Source organism: Xenopus laevis, chromosome 9_10L (genome assembly GCF_017654675.1).
Source record: "Xenopus laevis strain J_2021 chromosome 9_10L, Xenopus_laevis_v10.1, whole genome shotgun sequence".
Classification (NCBI taxonomy): Eukaryota; Metazoa; Chordata; class Amphibia; order Anura; family Pipidae; genus Xenopus; species Xenopus laevis.
In genome coordinates, this window is record NC_054387.1 from 92,180,667 (window position 1) to 92,199,618 (window position 18,952).

The 18,952-nt window shown below is 40.6% G+C and overlaps 1 protein-coding gene across 2 annotated transcripts; it reads right to left on the minus strand.

The window, feature by feature from the left end:
• Nucleotides 1-1,589: 1,589 nt before the first annotated feature.
• On the minus strand, nucleotides 1,590-4,693 carry fzd5.L (frizzled class receptor 5 L homeolog). Of its 2 annotated transcripts, none has more exons than XM_018236205.2 (2): nucleotides 4,250-4,693; nucleotides 1,590-3,941 (listed from the first exon to the last, which is right to left on the minus strand). In XM_018236205.2, the coding sequence occupies exon 2, from the start codon at nucleotides 3,817-3,819 to the stop codon at nucleotides 2,110-2,112; it is 1,710 nt and encodes a 569-aa protein (XP_018091694.1). In that variant the 5' UTR covers nucleotides 3,820-3,941; nucleotides 4,250-4,693; the 3' UTR covers nucleotides 1,590-2,109. The 2 variants fall into 2 exon arrangements, with proteins under 2 accessions (XP_018091694.1, XP_018091692.1); XM_018236203.2 differs by having other exon boundaries at nucleotides 1,590-3,944.
• Nucleotides 4,694-18,952: the final 14,259 nt, after the last annotated feature.

The following is an 18,952-nucleotide window of genomic DNA, read 5'->3' on the forward strand; positions in this document are numbered from 1 at the left end:
CCATTCTCAAACAGAAGCAGAGTAAAGGGCTTACGAAATCTTATCTGGCTCCCAAAGCAATCAAGAGCAGCAATGAAAAACAAAATCAAATAAAATTAGATTTTTTTCCCCCTAATTTAAAAGAAAAAAATGGAAAGGAGATCAGTTTGTTATAAAGCATGGCTGGGGATGCTGGGACTTGTGGCCTGCCAGCTGAAGGCTATCAGTAGTTAGTATATTTAATATATCCATGTACTCGGAATTCATTGGCCGGAACAAGCTGCTATAGACATTAACCCAATCGTCAAATATGTTGCTTTTTATGAATAGATAAATGTGTGAGGTGTTTGTATATGCAGCTAAGATCTTTCCAGTTACATTCATTTGGGAAGGATTAGCATGTGCCATTTCATAACACAAGTGGAATTTACACTTCTATAGGTGAGCAATGCATCTGAACGATAGTAAAACCCCACATTTACCAGCTTATATTATACTCCCGACAGAGTACATGTTTGTTGGCTTATTCTTATATGAACATTATCTGTGCTCTCTCTAACGTTACACTAAGTGACCCTTCCAGTGAATTCTCTTTCAAGCAGAATGTCGTCATTGTTCCCGGTAAGGAGACCAAATGAGGAGCAATTAGGGAACGCATACGAGGTGCCATTTTAAGAAAGTTTTCCCCGTGCAGCACGGTGGTATGGACTTCATTGTTCCACCTCTTAACTCTTTCACTACAAGTCTGGCCAACCAAACACAACAGTGTGTGTGAAAAATACCAAAATTAAAAGTTTCCTTTGTGAAAGAAAAGAGCCTTCCCCTTCAGTATACATGAGCAGTGGAAAATAAATACAGGAACAGGACCCGAGATGAGTATTTGCATTACCAGATACAGTTATAGTTTACAAATCCTATTGAATGTCACTAACCATCCAACACGGATTTTTCCATTTCATTTCTTTTTTACACTGATTTTTCCACAGAGGAACACACAACATGTGTATTCTCAGCTTTTTGCATTTGTGCAGCAGTGGGAAGATTAAAGTCCTTTTCTCTAGGGGTCTAAGCACAACAACTAACTAGAACGTATCAGTCTGGGCTGATAAAACAAAGCAAAATAAACCAAACCATACTGCCTGTACATTTGCCATTTTTCTCACAATAACATTTGCCCTTATTCAGTAACGCTACTTAAAACACCAGCCACACAATCTGCAAGTGCACTACATTCACAACTGCTGAATGATGCTTGTGCGGTTTGTTATTATGGATAACGCTGTAGGGGAAAACAAGGAGGATTCTGACTTATACTGATGCCTTATGCAACCTGCAATTTTGCTTGTTAACTACAACTCCCATCATCCCTTGAATCTTCTGCAGACGTTCCCAGCGCTATAACTTAGTATTCTTACCAAAAGCACTAATATATCTCTGTGAAATCAAACTCCATTTAATCCCAGGATGAAAATGCAGGCCACTGTTTTAGAAATCAGCAGAATATTGAGAAACCTCTTTCCCAACTCCTCCTAAATAATTAAAAATTGAAGTGCGAATGCCTTACATTTTCTCTATTAAAAATTAAGATATATGGGATTATTCCTCAATGGTGGCAATGCATAGAATTAAGGTAAGGTGTGTACATTTTTGAAACATTTAATGTCATAAAAAATGTTTTCCCACCCCATAAATAATCATACAGTAGCCACAAACCCTGCTACATTAAATTGCCATAGCAAACTGGCACTAACATATATATATATTCTGAAACAGAATTTAAAATGTTAAATATTTACATTTTGAATGTAAATGGTCAATTTAGGGTTGGGTTTAACCTGTTCTCTTGATAAACAAGATATTATCAGGATTGTTGAGCTGTCCATATTCCCTCCCATGCATTAGACCCCACTATGAAAAGCTGCATCGACTGCAGGCCTCTTGTCCGACAGAGATTAACAGAAATAATTGATTTCATTACTAGAAACATGTTAATACATTACCCAGTTCTACATGTGAATGTGTCAAACCACACAGAGAACAGCAGTGTTTGCAGAACTAAACAATAAGATTCTGAGAGCACAAGGGATTTTTTTTTCATGGCATCTGAGTTGTAAAGTGATTAGAGTGAATTTACACGTGGGACGGTGGCACTTGCTTGTGGTGCAAAGTGGAGTTTGACAAGCCCGTCCTCGCTGTTAGAGCTCTGCTGGCCTCACTGTATGCCGAGGCATTAATTGGTTTGCTGTTCCTACAACATCTACTTGTTAACCTTTTCCAGGATTCCAGAGTTTTTCCTGACCATATCCATACACCGGAGGTTATTCCAACCACTAGGCACATAAAGTATTTGAGCATAAAAACTGCATAATCAGGCCTGTACCTCTGTTTATCCCCAGGACAGGAGCAGTTGTGGGCCTTTTCCCAATGTTCTCTATAGTGCTGTTCATATATATAACAAGCCACGACAATGGTAGCTGGCACAGTATAAAGTACAGAAAAGATGCCAATCCTGATCATCAGTTTTTCCAGTTTGTCTGTTTTGGTGCCACCTTGTTTTATAACACTCCTGATTCTGAAGAGAGAGACAAAGCCAGCTAGGAGAAACATGGTGCCGGTGAAAAGATACACCACTAAAGGAGCCAGCACAAAGCCTCGTAGGTTGTCAAGGTTTTGGTTTCCAACGTAGCAGATACCAGCCACTGGGTCTCCATCAACTGAGCTTAAAGCGAGGACAGCTATGGATTTGACACTGGGTATCAACCAAGCAGCCATATGAAAATACTGAGAATAGCTAGCGATGGCCTCGTTTCCCCACTTCATGCCCGCAGCCAAAAACCATGTGAACGTTAAGATTACCCACCAGATGGAGCTGGCCATTCCGAAAAAGTAGATAAGTAAAAAGACAACTGTGCACAGAGCAGGTCCTGTGGTCTCATAGTGAATATGATCTTTGTTGCAAGCCACATGTTCATGGCCCACTATAAGTCTGACAATGTAGCCAATGGACACAAACATATAGCAAGCCGATAAAAAAATAATAGGACGCTCTGGATATCTAAAGCGCTCCATGTCAATCAGAAATGTGGCCACTGTAGTAAAGGTTGAGATGAAACACAGAATGGACCACAGGCCAATCCAGAAAGTTGCAAATGTCTTTTCATCCTGCGTGAAGTAGGGCTGGAAACATGGCATAGCACAATTAGGTACCTGCCCAGTTTTGATTCTGTTGTAGAGCGGGTGGGATTCTCTGGTTATGGAGACAAAGGGTTCCCTGCATTTGCAGACACCATCACAGTCGCTAGTAGGTGTTTTTACTTTAGGCGGATACGTGGGTGGTGGAGTTGTGGTGGTCTCAGTCCAGTTATAGTCCATGCAGAGTGTATCAGGGTCCCCGTGCTCTGGCAATCGATCACAGTTCATTCTCTCTGGCCAAGCAAACCCATACTTTCTCATGAGAGGAGAACAACCCGCTTTAGCTCTCTCGCACACCGATCTGCAGGGAGGGAGAGGCTTCCCATAGTCAGGCAGGCAGATAGGTGTATACATGCTACACAGGAAAAACTTCAAATCAAGAGAACACTGGATCACAACCAAGGGCCAAAACTGGTGCACTTCCATTCCCGCTTCATCTTGAGTGTCGTGATTAAACTGGTTGGGCATATAGGTGTGATTGTAGCCAATGCCCTTGCACATGGGCACCGTTATCTCTTGGCACACAATGGCTTTGGACGCTGCTTGTGAGGGTGCAAAATAGTCCAGAAGTAGAATCACAAACACCAGTGCAAAGATGGCAGATTTGAGCCTGCCCATGATGTGAAGTCCGGCAGCAGGTTCCCTCATCAATACGGCAGATCCAGGCCAGAGACACGGGCACAGCTCATGTTCCGTACAACTATTCTTCTCATCCTGCAGCCAAACACCACCATCAGCATTGTGACCGCAGCCCACTTCATACTCGGCTCCTTCTGGAACGAAAACAGAGTTAATAGTAATAAACACAGTGTCTATTGATGAGAATGGGGCGAATATAAAGGATAGGCTATTAATATGTGCAACATTCAGCAACTGCTGTCTAATTGCTGCCTCTGTCACATTATTCATTTATAAGAGCAACTCCACCTTAGCTGCAATAAGGAATAATAATAATAATGATGATGATGAGGATGATGCTGAAGTAAAGTAGATAGGGAAGGAGCAAGTGTGGGAGTGTATGAGGGATGTGAGTGGAGGCAGCAGAGAGGAGTGTGAGGAATGGCCCATGATGTAGTACCTCAGACAGTGGCACAAGTAGTCCCGGTCACGCCATGTGAGTAGTCCGGTCAGAAGCTGTCGCGGTGCAGTCAGTGGGCGGGAAGTAGCGCTGGGCACATGTCGCTCGCACTTTGGTCGCGTTGCACAGTGAGGGGAGAGTGTTGGCTCCGGCGCGGCCAGTGGAAGCGGCATATGTCGGGACTCCGAGATCAGGAGCCCCGGGGAGCAGGAAACACGTTTAGTCTCCCAGCAACAGCATACGCGTCTTTAGCGCTGACAAGTGCGTCAAAAGTTCTTTCCCAGTCAGTCCCCTAGTCCTTCAGTTGCTGCGCGTAACCCGGCTGCTCCCACTGCTTAGTGGTTCTTAGAAATCCCACTGCTATTCCTCTCGGCACAACTTTCTCGGACTGAAATGTATTAGCGCCCAATGTCACTGGGAGACCGAGCCAAACCGCACCGCCGCCCCGGGCACTTCCCAAAGAACTTTCCTAATCTCTCTACCTGTGCTCAAATCAACTCCCCCTCCGCCTTGCCCATTGGTCAGTCATGTCCTGCCCCTGGGCCTAATGCTCCAATCAGAAGCTCTGTACCTGCCCACTGATTGCTAACCACGCCCATAATGTTGTTTTCTTGGCTTCTGTAATCATGTCCCAGCCCTGAACTCGCTTTCTTATTGACTATCTGTGTGTGAGGGGAGAATGTGTGTCTCGGACCTTCTTACAAATCCCCACACAGACACAGGCTTTCCTACTAACACCTATAACTAGGAATTACATTAGTTATGTGCGAAAAGTCAGTCAGGCCCCTGACTGGTTGTCTTCGTTTTTTAAACTTGCCCTTAGACGTATTTACAAAGATGTGTGTAAAACCATTGCTGAAATACACCCGGCATCGTCACAGGACACAGTGTAAAATGCAGCACAGTTATAAAGCTGAGTAATGATTGTATGTATTCAGGAAGCAGCAGCCCTTGTCCCTCTGCTGATGTCATTGGGCTGAATTTTGGAGGGAAGGGGCAAGATCCCAGATCTGAGGAGATTAATAGGACAGTTTCAGCAGACTCCCCACACTCCTAACCTTCATGTTGTGTCCTGTCCTGATAAACTGGCATGTGTGGGATGTTGCACAAGGTACATAGCAAATCAGTGCCTTGTTACAACTAGGGTTGCTACCTTTTCTGGGGAAAAAATACCGGCCTTCTTATATATTTATCTTTTTTCCCTGTTAATACCATTGGGATCACCCATCATTTTTACTGGCTAGGTGGCAACCCCAGTTACAACATTGCGTCACTGTCAGATCAGTGATGTTGGATCGGGGTGGGCTATTCCAGGCCGCCATTAGAAATCATGAGGCCACGAACAACAACATTTTCGGGGCCAGCTCACCCCAGCCCCGGATCCCACCCACACCACAGTTAAAAGACCACACAGACATCAGCGCTAAAAACAGTAAACCCCCCCCCCCACACAAGTTATAAAAAGCAATTGATGGTCAAAGTTAAAAAAAAACTGTGGTGCCAGGGCCCCCCCATAAAAGTTTTTTTTTAAAAAAAAAAATTGGTGGTCAGGGCCCCATACAAGTTAAAAAAAATAATTGGTTACCAGGGCCCTCCTATAAGTTAAAAAAAATGTTGCGCCAGGCACCCTTCACAAGTTTACAAGGGCGGCTATTTTCGAAAAGTGCAGCACAGCTGGGCACCCCTTTAGGTCCGGGCTCGGTACAGGAGTACCCCCAGTGCCCCTCTGATGGCGGCCCTGGACCTATTAACACTGTCACATGCTTGATCACAACTAACATATTATTAATCCTTATTGGGGGCAAAACAATCCTATTGGGGTTATTTAATGCTTAAATTATATTTTAGTAGATTTAAGGTATCAAGATTCAAATTACTGAAAGATCCCTGGAAAACCACAGGTCCCCAGCATTCTGTATAATAGATCCCAGATTTCCAGCTCAGTAAGGGGCATAATGCTTTTTAATCTCTATTTTTCTCAGATCCAAGAAGACTAAAAATGTAACTACATTAATGAAAATTTAATTAATGAAAATACATTTCTACTTTTTCAGTTGCATTTTCAGTTTCAGTTTTCAAGTGATAAAACCGTGAAACAAGTTTGAATTGCCTCAGGGTCTAAGGGAAAATCTGGAATTGAGTTAGTATATGTGATTTTTTCATCAATTTGAATGTGGTCCAATGTACCATAAACAATACTAGCACAGGCATTCTTCTGCAAAGCAAAATATAAAGCACCACCGTATTCCACAGCTGCAACTGGGGTTAGGCAGGAGAAGCACCTGACCATTTTTGGAAAAATAAGAGTGGGGGCAATTTTAGAAACTATTGTATCTATTGCTGTTTTTGTACAAATCTAATAACTATCAATTACAGCCCCATCCCATCCCATATACAGTATGTTGGCCTGTGTCTGCAGATGTCTAACATGTACCACCATATGATGTGAGCTCAAGTGACCAATTGCTTTCTGTTACTTGTATTAAGTCTGCCAATTGCTCTTGGTTTTTCCCTGCCCAGCTGCTGGCATATGCCATCACTCTACATAGTCACTCTTAGTGATGTTGATGTGTCTGTTTGCTCACATAAATCAGTTCTGAAGGAGTTTAAACAAATATCAGTAATAGAAAACTGTCTACATATTGGACATCAATTGGGACACAAGACATTTCCATTGTTCTCTCCTTCTTTTGGAATTTCCTGCCAAGGCTGTCTGGCTGCAACTACTCTAACACTTGTATAGAAAGCTTTGTCAGCTTAATACCTTATTTAGAGGCCTTGTAACGTGTAGCAACAGCTCTCTGTATGTTTAAGGGATTAACTGATCAATAAGAAAGAGACCCTCGCAGTTTGTTTACTACTTGATTCATAAGACCACACATTTTCACAATGTGAAAACCTTTTCATTTAACAACTGATTTGTCTGTAAAATAGTAAAATAAACAATAATCAGCCCCAGAAACTGCATTTTTATAGACGCCATGTTCTTCACCTCACAAAGGTACAAGGAAGTCCTCTACCCCATAAGCAGGTGTTAAGTACAATTCTTTCCAGCACCTTGTGTCCCCCTGCCTGCCAGAGCTAGGGGAGCTTTATAACTGATATGTACAGCTCTAATGGTGAATTCCATTAAATTATTTCACTTATATAGGTATCCAGTAACAATTTAGATCTCAATTCTCATGATGTTCTGAAATAAATTTCAATACATATAGCATCGTACTGTTTCAACTGCTACTTTGTTCATGTGCAGGTTCTGGTGTAGAGCATCATGAAATTCTAAATTAGAGGTTTTTAGACTGTTTGGGTTCAAGCTCCCCAGGTTTGGGTCCCCTATTAGCTAACGACATATATATGGACACATACAAACATATTGTTGCCGCTGTATCCATTACCCAGAACAGAAAACAACGATTTTATTAGTATTTTACCCTAATTGAGACTCAGGCTGGCTCCCCTACCCACTTTTTAAAGCCCTCCTCGTGGAGACAGCAGCACAGTTTGAAAACCTCTTGTTTAAATGTTTCCAATGTATTCTAACGGAATGTCTTAATAAAGTAAAAGTATTACATTAGGAACACCCCGGTCTGCACATGGTCCACAAAATTAGGCCCTGGTCCGCTTGTTTGTTGCCAGTGGATCTGCCACTGTATGTTTACCGTAATATACCAGGCACAAAAACACATGCAAAACACAGTTTTACCCAGAATGCAGCATTTCTTCCCAGAATTCCAGGGTGGCCAGAAAACAGCATGTATTGCAACCTGCATATTGGTTACCAACACAGAAATATATAAGCAACTGCACTGAGAAATTGCAGCAAATTGTGTTTGCATTTCTCTTGCATCAGTGTGTGTGTGCATATTGCATCATTCCTTGCACATGGAGATGCTCACAGCACTGGAAACAGCGATTCATTAGTTAAAGATCATTTAAAATCTATTATGCTTATTGGAAAACTCAATAAAGATCATTTAAATAGCTGCAAGTCAGGTGCATAAAGAAAGCCCTGAAAGTAACAACTCCTTGGCAGGACATTGCGCCTTTGTGTTGGTGCACCCTGTACTCAGCACCTTATTCAGCAAAATCCACCTATACAGATTCTGCATGTGACACACAAGTATAGAGGAGCCTCTACTGATCCAACTTTGAGTATGTTCCGTTTCAGATGCCTTTTTACATTTACAGCAGTAGGTGCAGAACAATAGGGGTAAGTAGACTGTAGCCAGAAAACATGGCACCTTGTGTTGTTTTTTTTTTTGCCCTTTGCCGAACACAATCATTTTAATGATCACTGCATACAGGTCAGTCACTTGCCAACATAAAGCTACATAACTGATCGGCTCTGCCCCTACTTGTATGCAGGAGATTGAAAACTGAATTTTAGAGTTTTTTGAAATTCGAAAAACTCAAAAACCTTGGATTAAAAAAATTGCAGACATTATGCCTAGTACAACTCCCATTGACTTCTACATGAACTCGGCAGATTTTAGATGCCAAATGTTTTTTTCAACTTTTTTTTTGCACTTAATAAATCTGAGAAAACTTGAGTTTTTGGAAACTCGAATTTGAAGTTCTTAGTTTTAGTGTGAAAAAACTTGCAAATCGCCATAAAAAGTGGAATTCGAACCATGTTAAATCAACCCCATAAACTTAAATGAAGGCATCAAAAAAAAACAAATGTTTTTGTACAGCAATGGAAACTTCTTCAGGAGTCCTGACTGCTTTGTGTATAAAGTCCCATGAGCTCTGTCATGTTTATGTATAAATGTGTCAAATTTCAGCATTTTCAGCAGTCGCAGTGATTTCTCTGTTCAAGTTTTGGGCGAGGACCATGTTCTTGTAAGATTACATTATGGACCATGGCAAGCAACATGCGGCTCTTTTGGTTGTGTACATATGGACACACTTGCCTAAATAAATGGCTGTAAGAGGCAGTGATTATACTAATTTAAAACATGCACGTACAGAAAAAAATTCAATTGCCACTAGTTTTTGCTTGATGGATTAAATTAGATGAATTCACACACACGTTTCAAGTTATTTTTCCATGGAGATATTTAAATCATAACTGTATTGGGATTTTCAGAATCTCACAGGGAACATGTATTTCATTTGTGAAAATGCTGAATTATTTAGGTAGTGGTAGTGGCTGCAAAGATTTACATTCAATGAATGAATTTAAAAAAATCATATAAAAATGACACTTTTTTTTTGTTCGCAGTGGATTTTGTGAAAGAGAAATGATTGCTCTGCAGAAAGGAATCCGTTAGGCCTGTGCACAAAGTGTGCTGTGAAGAAGCATATGGCAGATGTCAGGCCTATTGAACTATTGAGAGGAGCGAGCAGAAGGACTCCACTGGAGTTCCTGCCAGAGTCTGAGCAGCTTTGCTGGCTGCTCTAAAAATCCATCATTATTAATGGAGATTTGCAGGTAAGAATCCAGTGACAATGGAAGGGAACTACAAATTGCTGGAACGGTTAAGAAAAAGAAGCTTTTTTTTCCTTCAGAAGGTTAATAGGTTACATTTTACTATGACCTTTCTACTCCACTGACTTTGTGTAAGGCCCCTTTCTTTTCAGGCTGGCCTACTTCCCTAATGCACTCATTGTTTGGAAGAAGTAGATTAATGTAGCATTAAGCCTTCGCTTTGTGCTGTTTACAGATCAGGGGTGAATTGGCATCGGCATTTTAAATAAACACAGAATAATGCAGGATATTGCAGTGGAGTGGCTCTGTAATGCTGTTTTCGTGCATTTTTTTCTGGGTGTGGCGTCTCTCTGCACTAGAGACAAGAATGCACTCAGAACCTCAGTAAATGGCTTGTTGACCCCAGAGGTCCCTCCTGTCTGACAAACTGTTCTGACTAAGTATAGCAGGACCAGGCTTCAACAATGACGAGGAAACTTGATCTATTGCAAACTCAATCAAACAAAGCATGTTTAAAGGTACAATCAATTCATGATGAATATTCCTAGAGCTATAGATGTAGTTAATTCTTCTGTGTTGAGCCAATCAGGGCCCCTGAGTCAGATTTAAAGGGTATATTTAACATAAGCCCAGCAGACAGTGCTTGTTTTCAAAAATTATTTCTGCCCTTTCATTTAAAAAAAATTAACATTTTGTGAGGTTAAAAAGGGAAAATGCCCCATAAGGGCATACATAGGTTCACTTTAGAAAAAAAAACTACTGACAGTTTATTATTTTATCGAAGTAGATTTTTTTTTTAGTGGGAGCAGAGATTCAGTTTGTAATCACACGAGGCAGTTATAGTTCATCCATATATTCTACTGAAATGATGCCCTATGGCTACAGTGTAGCTTTGAATAATACCCACTTTTTGTATTTGTTCAGAGTTATGTATTTCCTGCTTCTTGCTAGGGCTCATTTACTTATGGGAAGATCGTGTGCAAACATTAACCTTCATTAGGTCTTTGTACTCTGGGCCACAGTCACAATGGGGTACTCAGGTACCTGACCCACCACCCAGGGACCCACCACCCTGCAACTGGCACTCGTCACTTACGCTCTACTTACATCGCTCTTAAAAAGCTAAAAATGTCTGTGCATTCCACAGTGGAACACATGGTAGTAGAGCAGGGAGCAGTGGTGGCTGGGGATGGCTTATTCAGGGCCCTCTGGGATGTTTCATGGTGTCCCATTGGGCCAGTCTGACACTGCACAGGGCTGTATTCATAAGGGACCAGAGACATGTAGAAGTCCCCTCCCACTAACCTTTAAGTAATTATGGAGCAACCGATGATGCAAGCTGCAACTAGGCCCCAATTTTACTGGCAGCCCTATGGCAGATGGCAAGGACAGGGCTGGCTTGTGCCCCGATGCTGCATTTTGCACCTTACCCAGATTTTTTATAGAGGTGCAGGGCACAGACATTCTATCTCATAAGGAAAAACAAAGGATCATTTTGCCCCTTATTGGAAAAAATGCTACACTGTCTCTTAAAGAGGTACTCAACTGTCACTGGGCATTTTCATATTCAATGCCAAGCTTCTACTAGGGTGGTGGAAAGGTTGCACTGTTACACTCTGGAGCAGTGGAAATGCTCTGTTGCATAGAATGCAACCATCTTGCAGTCTGATGGAGCAGTTTATGTAGTTGAGCAGCTTATATATATAAGAAGTAGCTAGAAATTTTGTACATTATGTTTTGTGCTTCTGTACCAGCCCAAGGCAAAATATCTGTGCCTCCAAAGATGCCCCTGTAGCTCCCCATCTTATTTTCTGCTGATTCACTCACTGCACATGCTCTGTGCTGCTGTCACTTACTCAGCTTTGAGACCGACTCACAATATACAGTACACATAGAATATAAATGTCACAATATAAGGCTGATTAGTAGTTAATACAGATAATTATTACATGGCAGCACAGAAACCAGTGCAACTAGAATCATAATTTAATAATCAGCCCTATAGCATCAGTTTATATTACAGGCCAACCTCATTTTCTGTATGACCCCTAAGCTTTGCTTCTCAACAGCTGCTCTGACCCCACTGAGCAGACACTTTCCAGGATGGTGACCCCCTGTGACAAGTTTGAACTCCTGGATCATTGCTGCTATTGAGATTCTGAAACTTTAGGCTGGTGTAATAAGTTAAGTATATAAAATATAGTATTTTAGCCATATTTATTATTAGAATTTAGTTCTCCTTTAAACTTAAGCTTACCTTAGCCCCCCAACTGCATTCTAGTCAGCTATTTAAGCAATGCTGATATGTAAATGTATTATTAAATCTATTTTACTTACAGTAAATCTAACATCACGTATGTAGACTTATCAGGGAATTGAGTAATTCGTCTATAGGTAAGGGAAACCTTAAAGCAGATTAGTGCATTATTTTATTACAAGCAGGTCTATACTTGTGGCAAAATGTGCTCTTTGTACCTGTTGGAAAACACGTAGGAGTCTCTTCCTGACGGAGTGTTTGAGGTGTGGATACTGCATGTTATTAATCCTACGTGTCCATGTATGTCAAACTGAGCGGAAAAAAAATTGGCATGTGCAATTAAGCGTTTCCCTCAAGTCCCAGCAGCTGCACAGCCTATACATACACCTTACCAGGGCTGAGAGGGGTAATGACATATTCCAGTGATGTTTAACTCACAGCCCTCAAGCTGCTGTTTAACTACAACTCCCAAAATCTCCAAGGAAATATTAGGCTGTTACTGGGACACTAGCAACTGTAATTTAAGGAAGCGGTAGTGTATATATCACTGGTACTTATACACATATATACATACACAATATCCTTTGTACTTTTAGCAATATTTGACTCCCATGTGGCAACACTGATCATAAGGGATTAGGGCAAATGTCCTTTTTTGCCTGGCCTGCTCTATAATCTCCTATGCACCTTGCACTAAGTTTAGCCAACTGCATTGTGTGTCCTAGTGCATGCATCAGACACAAAAAGCAGAATAGGCTGAGCCTACCTGCATCTTATGCACCTTCCTACATACCTGAAGTTATTACTGGTGCTTGTTGTTTATTGTATATGTCCTGCATTGCTTGTGCAGTGAATCAAATACTGAGAAACCGTTGTCTGTACGAGTCCAAACAGAACTGAATTGGCTCAGATCAGACGTGTAGGATACTGGAAGCAGTTATTTTAAAGGGGTGGTTCAACTTCAAAAGGGAACTATTGTGAAAATGAAAATTTAATATAAGCTTCCTCATACTGAAATAAGAAACTTTCTAAATACAATCAATTAAAAATTCTGTACTGTTTCTGAAATAATCAAGATCATATTCACTATTCCAGACATCATGTCTCTCTACATGCAGGATTTGTGCAAAAAGGCAATTATTTTGTTAGATTTTGTTTGTACTGGAATCAGTTATTTGAGTGAGCTCTAATACATCTGCTAGGAAAGGGAGCCCCCCCTATAAGATATATTGGATCTGACTGTCTGACACCCAACTGCTTCAAGAAGACAGAATGAAGAGAAACAGATGCTGAGATAGAAATAGTGAAGATAAACTTGATTATTTCAAAAACGATGCAGAATGTTTAATTGATTGTATATAGAAAGTTTCTTATTTCAGTATTATGGATCTTATATTAAATTTTCATTTTCGCGATAGTTCCCCTTTAAGTTAACTTTTAGTATGTTTTGCTAATTCTAAGCAACTTTTCAACTGACCTCCATTTTTTCTTTTTTTATCGTTTTTGAATTGTTTGCCTTCTTCTTTTCTCTTTCCAGTTTTCAAATGTGTGTGTATGTGTGTGTGGTCTCTGACCCCCTATCTAAAAACAAATGTTCTGTAAGGCTACAAATGCATTGTTATTGCAACTTGTTATTACTGATCCTTCTATTCAGGCCCTCTCTTGTTCATGTTCCAATGCGGTATACCTGTGTAATAAGATAAACACGTTTATATGTATTTTTGGAAGTTTAAATGATGCACCTTTTTTACATAAGAGCAACTGGATGAGCTCATGTCTTTAACAAGAGTGCAGTAGGCTAGACATCCCTAAATAAATCAGAAATAGACGGACAAGGCTTCTGCCTTGGCTGTTTTAATTGGGGGTGAGCTCAAAGCCTCATATGGAGCAGGAGCACTTGTTTCTTCTATTTAATAAGCGTCTGTGCTCCCATCCCGCTCCCATCGTGAGTGTTGGGTGAGAGTTCAAAATGAAAAATGCCTTGCTGGCACACATAAACAGCTCCTTCCATGATAACTGGGAGCACACTGTCTGTGCGTGCCTGCAAAGCATTTTTCATTTTGAACTTCCACCTGCCAGTTACAAAGTTGGAGCAGAGACCCTTAATCTACTAGGAGAATCAGGCGCCTCCTGTGAGGCAAAGAGACCTGGCTGTTTAAATTAAAAATAAAAAGTTGCAAGGCAGGGACAGAGCACGGGGGGGGGGGGGGGGGTTGGAGGAGATAGGGGGGCTCCCAACTTTGGAGTCTTTGTACCAGGAAACCAAGACCTGGCACTGATGTAAATACTAAGAATATATATGATTTATAACACAGAGTACTGAAAAAGAATTAAAACATGGTTTAAAATGCCTTCTGTACTCAGCCATAGCACCACTCCCTGATCAGATGGCATTGCCTTCAAAGCAACAATTAAAAATAAAAACTCAGAGGGCTGGACATCCAGGTCCATTTCTCTCTTGCACTGGGAGTGTAGAAAAATAAAATGCATAGGAATGGTATATAACTTTATTATAACAATTATTAGAAAAAAAGAAATGGAATTAGAAAGTGATCTTGGAGGTGAGGGAACCTCAAATAAATCAGTTATGGATGGAACTATTCAGGTACTTGGGTAGCACAGAACAGAAAGTCCTTGGTGCCCAAATGCTTGCACTGAAAGGGTTACACTCTCCTCCCAGAGATGCTGAATGGAAGGCTGGAGGCTGCTGGGGATGAAGTGTCCCTTTTCCCATTATTTCATTGGTGGGAGGGAGTGTAAACACAGGGACAATTGGTTTTACAGGCACAGTGGACATAGCACAGTTAGAGCACTAATTACTCCTAAGGCTGAGCTTGTCTTTGTATTTACAAGATGGGATTTCAATGTAAGGCTTGCACATTGGCCCTTTCACTGAGTTGGGCTAACACTTGAATAGCATTCATGCACTTGCCCCTAGCCCTCCTCAAACACCCAACTACCTCCTCCTCTCTCCTTCTTCTCTTTCTGGCTTTTCTGATGGCATTTTCTGTCCATGTTACATGCAGCCCTAAATGAAACTTGACTGCCCCCACGGCCGACTGGAGAATCACAAAAGCAGACCATCTACTGGCTACAGTAACGCCATTGTGTGTGCTAACAATGCACTAATTGGCACTGACAATTGCCTGTTTGTGAGGGAAACTTGCAAGAGGGAAGGGGGCAGTGGAAACGTACCTTTTCAAATAAGCAAACTCTCCAACTGAATTTTAGAAAAGGGAATGACACACACACACGGCGCTACAAAAAGATTTTGCCCCAGAAATATTCCATCAATTAACATAAAATCTGATTGAGGATGTTGCGGGGATCTAGGGGCGACTTTCCAGGGCATTATGGCTGAACGTACAAAGCAAAAGGTCTTTCTAGATGTGCCAGTCTTTTGCAAGAATTCGGTATTTGAAGAGCTTGTGTGTGACTGAGGGTACCACTTCACTGCTCATGGGAAAGGAACACAAACAAAAAAAACCCCGGAGGTAGCTGGTACCAAATTTCTTCTTTGTGCTTGAAGATCCAAATGCACTTGGCTTTTTCTACTTAGTATATCGGCACTGCTGGGCTTTTAGGTACTTAAAGGCACGGATACCAGAGGGAAAAAAGTTTAAATATTCCAACTTAACACTTAGCTGTAAGCTTTTAGGGCATTCCAGTCTACATTGTTTACTTTAGGCACTGCACATGATTACACCCTTTCTGTAAATGATGACATTTGCTTTGATCTCACAGTATTCAGCTCTGATATAGGCCAAAAGCATGGAGACGTACTAAAACTCACTAACTGTACTTTTTGCACTTCAGATATTATTTTTAGCAGTGAAGCCCCTCCAGGTTTAACACATTTAGTTTAAATGTGAATATTTTTCAGCATTTATATTATGAAGGCAATTAACAGGGAAAAATAGAATTTATTGTAACACTAAATGGCATATTCTGAAAGAAGCCACCTTGACTGTGGGAAACTGTCCATTTACACTTTCCCTCCACTCCCTAAAGCCAACTAAACTGTGGGAAACCGTTCATCTACACTCTCCCTCCACCCTCTCACCACTTATACTTGCCATTGCTTTCATTGGGTGAGGAAGCGCTTCCATTAAGGGCCACCATCACACCAATACAGTTTTTTCTTCTAGGGCCCAGCACAACACTTGGGCCCCCCATGACAGCATGAACAGCTGGTTTTTAGGGTGTCAGTAATCATGGAACCTCCAAAATTGCACAATCTCTTTATGACTGTCCTCTCTGCAAAAGTGGCCAGGAAAGTCAAAGAAGCTACAATTTTGAAAGATCTGCTGTTTTGGGCAACATTGAGCAGTACATGCTAAATATAACCCTAGGACTCTTTTGGAAGGCTAACTAACTGGCTACTAGGTGGATGCTTTGTCAAGCATTGCAGGGTATTAAGGCTAATGGCAGATGGGTTGTTCTCTCCTCTGGCAGAGAAATTCCACTGCAGAAAAGCCAATCTGCTCATCAGTGGATTTTGGTATAGAAACGCTAAATATGCATTCATGTGCCAAACTATACTCTGGGGCGTATCCAGTATATTGACATAGGAGACAAGTCACCAGTGATGTTGCTCATAGCGACCAATCAGCAATTAGGTTTCAACAGTCACCTACAAGTTAGAGAACAAAAGCAAAGATCTGTTTGGTTGCTACGAGCAATGTCACTGGTGACATTTGTCTCCAGTCTTAATAAATATGCCTCATTATATATGCACTGGGCAACTGATCCTGTGCCTGGCAGCACACACATTTTCAGGGGACCAGATTTTCTGAACTGGCCTTTAGCTTGAAACAGAAAGAACTAAAGACATCAGGCAGTTTTCTGTAATTATGCTTACGTTTGCTACCGGGCTTCTTACTTGCTAGTTGAAGCTGGCACCATTATGGCAGATTTGCTGGCAATGTACTAATATATTTCTAAATGTAATCTGTCCAGTCCAGTTACAGCCCCAAGGGCTAAGTAAGGCATGAGCAGATGTGTCTACATTGTGTATATTTTCTCCCAAATACCAGGGTTCAGCATATAGTGGATCATGTGGACAAATGATTGGGTGGAGCTGGGCAGGACATGGGTGGCATGTGTATGACGCAGCTGTACATGTTGGTACACATGGCAATGTCAGCAGTTGATTGAGGAGTTGAAAGCAAGAGTTCAGGGATCTAGGAGACGAGCTGGTTCCCAAAGATGCCTGACACCAACCTCTGCTGCTCCCCCATTATCACTTACCAACAACCCCCCACCAACTCAGCTCACTGCCAACATTAAAACTGCTAAATTTAGGAAAGTATGTGGAAAGTTGAGTAGAAAGACATATTTACTCATTTTGAATTCAGCAGAATTTGCAGTTATAATATATATATATATATATATATAAAAAAAAAAACAATATATAGAGAGAGAGAGAGAGAGAGAGAGAGAGAGAGAGAGAGAGAGAGAGAGAGAGAGAGAGAGAGAGAGAGAGAGAGAGAGAGAGAGAGAGAGAATGCAGCTCATCCCTTTTTATTGGGTGCACGTAGGTGTGGCTTGATATACATACTACACAACTTAACCCCAGCACTCCAATATATAGCCCCCAGGGGAAACTTATTTTTGCACAACTTAAAGGTAACATTTAGTAAACAACGACACTTTTAGTACAAAGTATGTATAAGCTGACGCGCCCCGTCAAGGCAGTGTCCATACGTCAGTCCTAACTAAGCGAAAAAAGAGAATATTATCTTTGGGGGGGGAGAAAGACCATACCTACTTTTCTTTTTATTTAGCATGATCTCTATATATATATATATATATATATATATATATATATATATATATATATATATATATATATATATATATACATACACACTGTATATATGGTTTATATATATATATATATATATATATATATATATATATATATATATATATATATATATATATATATATATATATATACTGTATATATACTGTATATATGGTTTTATGTATGGTTTTGATCAACTACTTTTACCAACCATAACAAGAAGGCAGCGTGTTGATTTTGCAGTAGCTAAACATTGGTATACAGTATACTCATTTCATTTTGGCATCTCTGTATGCAACATTTATTTGGTAAGCCTATGCACATGGGGCATTTAACTGTTCAAAAGACCACTGGAACTCATATTTATGATGTTTTATATTTGCTTGTAAGGTCATATAAGAGATATAATGCAATCAATTTGTAGTTTTAAGTCAATTTTCAGAAGATTTTTTGTACTTTTTTGTACTCAAACGTATTTTGGAGTAGAAAGACATATTTGCCCATTTTGAATTCATCAGAATTTGTCTTTAGAAAAGAAAAAAGGTTTTCTTGGGAAAGCTTACTGTTAGGGAATTTTGCATATTTGGTGTTAGCATGCTTGAGCAACATGGGGCGTCCCAAGTTGATGGTATTCTTGCACATTTAGGGGCCTATTTATTATGCTATATTATTATTTATCAAGGTTTGTTTTATTTTACTTCATGTGAACGCCAGATGTGCCCCCGTTATTTTACATTGCTTCACATCTTCTGGCGGCAGTTGCTTACAGAAAAAGCTTGTTTAAAAATTATGCCAGTTTTTCCCAGTAATGCCTGGTGATGTATGGCAAATTATTCCACCATTTTTTGCATGATAATAAATCTGCCCCATAATGTATATTTCTCTATATAAAGGCTGTCTAATTGGAAGCCCGCAGGCCAGACATGACCCTTCAAGGAATTTTTATGGCCCCACTCTGGTCATTGGCCTTGAACATTCAGTATGAGAAATATTCATCCCACCACATATAAAGTTGTACAGCTCTGCTCTGTCTTGTTACAATAGTCAGATTAAAAAAAAACTTTTGGTTGTTCATGATAACGTTTTCCTAGTTAAACTTAAAGTAGTAAGAAAAAACTCACCTGCCACTAGCTTTTTATTCAACAGCTCTACAGTTTGCAATCGGGTTGCTATGGTCAAAATTACCCTAGCAACCATGCACTGCTT